The sequence below is a fragment of the Littorina saxatilis genome, linkage group LG8 (genome assembly GCF_037325665.1).
Source record: "Littorina saxatilis isolate snail1 linkage group LG8, US_GU_Lsax_2.0, whole genome shotgun sequence".
NCBI lineage: Eukaryota > Metazoa > Mollusca > Gastropoda > Littorinimorpha > Littorinidae > Littorina > Littorina saxatilis.
The window spans coordinates 29,646,907-29,652,789 of NC_090252.1; the positions used below are offsets into that span (position 1 = coordinate 29,646,907).

A 5,883-nucleotide genomic window follows, 5' to 3' on the forward strand; every position below is an offset into this window, starting at 1 on the left:
TGCATTCTGAGGATGATCATTACCAGTTTTAGGCAGCAGATTTTGTCACTGATTAATACCCCAAAAATTGAAACTCAATGTAAAATAAAGAAATGCATACCTCATTCAATATTTTTATTTTTTGGCTGGGGGGGGGGGGGTCCGGAAACCCTAGAACCCACCCACCCCCCACCCCCCCCCTCGTTGTGGGGGTCAGGGGGCGAAGCCCCCTGAAGCTGACGGGTAGGTCATATTCTGAGATAGGAAAATGGTCGCTCCTTGCATGAAACGGCATAAAATAAGCAATAATAAAAAATAAAAATTAAATAAGTAAGGTACATGTTTAGGCTAGAGGGGGGGGGGTTGCGCAACCCCCATAACCCCCCCGGTAGTCCGGCCCTGAGTTTACACTTGATGACAAACCCGTGGGCACATTTGCCGAATCCTTTATCAAACCTTGCTTACGGGAAAACTACAGTACAAATTTAGGTACATCACTCATCCGTTTTGCGTTCAGGCAGAGCGTTAGACTTAGACTGAAGATCTGATTTAGCTTTTTTTGTCTTTCCTTTTTATATTTAGTCAAGTTTTGACTAAATATTTTAACATCGAGGGGGAATCGAAACGAGGGTCGTGGTGTATGTGCGTGCGTGTGTGCGTGTGTGCGTGTGTGCGTGCGTGCGTGTGTGTGTGTGTGTGTGTGTGTGTGTGTGTGTGTGTGTAGAGCGATTCAGACTAAACTACTGGACCGATCTTTATGAAATTTGACATGAGAGTTCCTGGGTATGAAATCCCCGAACGTTTTTTTCATTTTTTTGATAAATGTCTTTGATGACGTCATATCCGGCTTTTCGTGAAAGTTGAGGCGGCACTGTCACGCCCTCATTTTTCAACCAAATTGGTTGAAATTTTGGTCAAGTAATCTTCGACGAAGCCCGGGGTTCGGTAATGCATTTCAGCTTGGTGGCTTAAAAATTAATTAATGACTTTGGTCATTAAAAATCGGAAAATTGTAAAAAAAAATAAAAATTTCTAAAACGATCCAAATTTACGTTTATCTTATTCTCCATCATTTGCTGATTCCAAAAACATATAAATATGTTATATTCGGATTAAAAACAAGCTCTGAAAATTAAATATATAAAAATTATTATCAAAATTAAATTGTCCAAATCAATTTAAAAACACTTTCATCTTATTCCTTGTCGGTTCCTGATTCCAAAAACATATAGATATGATATGTTTGGATTAAAAACACGCTCAGAAAGTTAAAACAAAGAGAGGTACAGAAAAGCGTGCTATCCTTCTTAGCGCAACTACTACCCCGCTCTTCTTGTCAATTTCACTGCCTTTGCCATGAGCGGTGGACTGACGATGCTACGAGTATACGGTCTTGCTGAAAAATGACAGCTACTTGACTAAATATTGTATTTTCGCCTTACGCGACTTGTTGCTTAGTTTAACAATAACATTGTTGTTTTTATTGTCAAACTAGGTGCAGAATATGGATGCAATTCACAAGGCGAGAGGACTTTGAAAAGCTGCAGCCAGCTGATGTTCAAGCTGGTCTCAAGCTTTGTACTGATCACTTTGAGGCCAACCAGTAAAACAATCCTGCAGAGAGGATCACTTGTGTGGAATGCTGTCCCGACATTGGTTGCAGTGCCCAATCCACCACCGAAGGTTATTTATTTATTGGTTTTAGGTTTTTGCAAACCAAAGAAGCACACTATTAAATGCAGGTTGAGTAATGACAAGTTTGAGGCTGATGTAAGAATTGAAAAAAACAGCATTGTTCCCATCAAATAATGCCTGTTTGCATTTAGCGCAAAAAAATGATAAGGCCAACAAAAAAAAAGTTACTTATTTTGGATCGACGTCTTGATTATGATGATATGATGAACTTATTTTGCCAAAAAACAGCCCCAAATGGCAAAAAAGGTATAGGGTCGGCGTCAACAACAAAAAAGTTGTATGTTTCTGGTCACCTGACCCTACCTATGTTTTCCCGACGACCCTAGACTTTTTTTTTTTGCATTTTCAAAAATAAAAGGGGTATTCGAAAATCAATTGTTTTCCTGTTTTTCAACAAAATAAGTTAAAAAGATGGTTTAAAAAAAAAAAAGTTTAGAAAAAAAATCTCCACCTTTAGTCATGTTAGGTCACAAAAAAATTCTGTTTAAGGTAACATAGGCTCCCCCAAAATAGCGTCGGTAGGTCGGCTTTTTATTTTTGTATTTTAGCCATCTGAATATTTTAATTTTATTTTTTAATGCCCCCAAAAAGTCTAGGGCCGGTGGGAAAAAAATAGGGTCGGTCCGGATACCGTAAACAGATTATTTTTTGTTTTGCCTTACCAGAAACATACACTTTTTTGTGTGGCCTAAGACCAATGCCATTAAATTGGGAGAATTGTTTCATTGTGACTGGGTGTTGGTTGTGAGTTTGTCAGTTAAAGAGCTGTGCATTTGCAGGTTGCTAGTGGGAGGAAGCCACCATCGCAAAGGGTAGCTACAAATGAAGCCAGCACCGACCTGTCGCCTGATGCACAAATTGTTCAACCAGGTAAGAGATTTTTAACCATGAAGAACACCCTGACATCAAAAAATGTTTAAACCCATCCATTACATAGTTGATAATTGCTGTATATGGTGACGGGCGCTGTGGCGGGGTGGTAAGACGTCGGTCTATTAACTCGGAAGGTCGAGGGTTCGAATCCCGGTCGCGACGCCTGGTGGGTTAAGTGTGGAGATGTTTCCGATCTCCCAGGTCAACTTATGTGCAGACCTGCTAGTGACTTATCCCCCTTCATGTGTACACGCAAGCACAAGACCAAGTACGCACGAAAAAGATCCTGTAATCCATGTCAGAGTTCGGTGGGTTTTAGAAACACAAAAATACCCCGCATGCTTCCTCCGAAAGCGGCGTATGGCTGCCTAAATGGCGGGGTAAAAACGGTCATACACATAAAATTCCACTTGTGCAAATAAATGAGTGCACGTGGGAGTTTCAGCCCACGAACGCAGAAGAAGAAGAAGCTGTATAGGGCGGATGCATGGATGGATGAAATTGTACCTGTAGTTCCCACACGTAAAGATGGGAAACATATCCTGTTAGAGGCATGGTGTAACAAGAAACAATTAGGATTGGATTGGATTGGATAAGATTTACAGTCCAGTGAGGTTACCCTCATGGAAATTCGGGCTGCTTTCTCCCCGGGGAAAGCAAGCTGCCATACATACGGCGCTACCCATATTTTTTTTTCCCCTGCATGCGTGTATTCATGTTTCCTGAGACTTAATGCCGTGTGAGATGGAATTTTTTTTACTTTATTCCAAGTCCCACGGGTATTTGATGGACATTTTTATCTATGCCTATACAATTTTGCCAGGAAAGACCCTTTTGTCAATCGTGGGATCTTTAACGTGCACGCCCCAATTTTAGTGTACACGAAGGGACCTCGGTTTTTCGTCTAATTAAGTGGCTCTATTCCCATCTCCCCCCCCCCCCCCCTTTCCCCGTCGCGATATAAGCTTCGTGGTTGAAAACGACGTTAAACACCAAATAAAGAAAGAAAGAAAGAGGCATGGTGTGTGAGGAGTTTACCTGGTACTGTTGTCCTAATCAATCAATCAATCAATCAATATAAAGCCTATATAGCGCGTATTCCGTGGGTACAGTTCTAATGGCCTCACCCATTCAGTACCAAGCAAGGTCAATTCCATCATTGTTCCACATCGTATCCATAGTTGCTAATACACTTCATTTCTGGCCTGCCTTCCTACGCTATTGTTTATTTTCATTTTGTGATTTAATTACACGTGTTTTAATTTCTTCCAGGTTGTAACTTGTTATGGTTATGTTATTTTATGTGTGTTTTGTGTGTGTGTTTTCTTTTTTAGATGACATTCAGGCGATCCTGGAGGACATAGGATGTAAAGCATCAAAGTCGTCATCCTCCCCATCCCCTCGTGAAGCGGAACTTCGGCAGAAGGTCAACAAACTGAGGAGCAAGGTTTTCCGATTAGAAAAGAAAACGATGGAACCCCGTGTAAAACGAGCGAGTAAATTAGCCAAGCCTCCCAAGAAAGACTTTGTAATAGAACAGTTGTCTCATATATTATCAGGCGAGGCGAGCTATTTTGCCATTTATGCCTGTTACATATTTACCGGTTATCTGCTGCTGTGTCCAATCCTGGCAGAGACGGAACGCATGTTACCAAGGAGCCGAAGGAGAGTCGATGAGATGAGAGAATGTGATTAACAATTGCCAACTCTCTCCGTACAAAGAGGGTCCAAAATTGTATCAAAATATAGATGGTAGGGAATTCAAAATAAAAAAAGACAATAGACAAAACATGTACTTCGGCTCATAGAGCCTTCTTTAATTTTTGACTCATTAAGTCCATGCTCCGAGAGTCCTTTTTATATTTAGTCAAGTTTTGACTAAATATTTTAACATCGAGGGGGAATCGAAACGAGGGTCGTGGTGTATGTGTGTGTGTGTGTGTGTGTGTGTGTGCGTGCGTGCGTGCGTGCGTGTAGAGCGATTCAGACCAAACTACTGGGCCGATCTTTATGAAATTTTACATGAGAGTTCCTGGGATTGATATCCCCGAACGTTTTCCTCCTTTTTTCGATAAATGTCTTTGATGACGTCATATCCGGCTTTTCGTGAAAGTTGAGGCGGCACTGTCACGCTCTCATTTTTCAACCAAATTGGTTGAAATTTTGGTCAAGTAGTCTTCGACGAAGCCCGGACTTCGGTATTGCATTTCAGCGTGATGGTTTAAAAATTAATTAATGACTTTGGTCATTAAAAATCTGAAAATTGTAAAAAAAAATAAAAATTTATAAAACGATCCAAATTTACGTTTATCTTATTTTCCATCATTTGCTGATTCCAAAAACATATAAATATGTTATATTTGGATTAAAAACAAGCTCTGAAAATTAAATATATAAAAATTATTATCAAAATTAAATTTTTGAAATCAATTTAAAAACACTTTCATCTTATTCCTTGTCGGTTCCTGATTCCAAAAACATATACATATGATATGTTTGGATTAAAAACACGCTCAGAAAGTTAAAACAAAAAGAGGTACAGAAAAGCGTGCTATCTGTTATATCTCTTGGTTAGATTGATCGCACACAGTCCATGCATCCAAGAATACAAATAGATTTGATGGGAGTTCGTCCAGGTTTATTGTAGCCTGCAGCCATGTTGGAGTACACAATGCCAACGTGTCACGTGGTACTGTGACGTCATGTAATTATGCATACATGTACACACATAGGCCTATATGTTACATCCCCCTTTTCCAGTTAACAAATAAATTTGTTGCACATACAACTTGAACTCACAACTTAAAACTCACACACTATCAATCATTCACAAACAATGTAAATAAAGTCCCAGGTAGTAATTCCAATAAACTTCACTTGGAATGTCCATGGATTCTTCAAATAAAATAAATGTTCATTGACGTCCTTGGAAAGTCACATTATTAGTCTCTTCATGTTCTGATTGTCCATTCACCTTTTACGGTGTGACCGATTGTCCTGAAACTTGAAGATTATAACACTCATAACATTTTACACAAAATCAATTAACATTGTCCTTTGCATTCACACACATGTACATGATTTCACACATAATCTCCCATTTTCACAGGTATCCTCACAATTCTACCACTCCTGGTAGCTACGGGTGCTTTCGGAGTTTCCGCATGCATGTGGCTTGGTGCTTGTGTGGGTGTGTTGCTTGTCTGAGCTTTGCTTTTGATTGATGAGTGACTTGATTGCTTTTCGCACTGTGAGCTACTGTTTCTATCATCATTGTGATTAGTCATAGCTTGAGTTGTTTGGTTTTGTATGCCAGGAGTCTGTGACAGTGGTTTT

The 5,883-nt window shown here is 39.8% G+C and overlaps 1 protein-coding gene across 1 annotated transcript; it reads left to right on the forward strand.

Moving 5' to 3' along the window:
- Nucleotides 1-1,514: 1,514 nt before the first annotated feature.
- On the forward strand, nt 1,515-5,072 carry LOC138973245 (uncharacterized). Its single transcript, XM_070345967.1, has 3 exons — nt 1,515-1,662; nt 2,454-2,544; nt 3,882-5,072. The coding sequence occupies exons 1-3, from the start codon at nt 1,534-1,536 to the stop codon at nt 4,241-4,243; spliced, it is 582 nt and encodes a 193-aa protein (XP_070202068.1). The 5' UTR covers nt 1,515-1,533; the 3' UTR covers nt 4,244-5,072.
- Nucleotides 5,073-5,883: the final 811 nt, after the last annotated feature.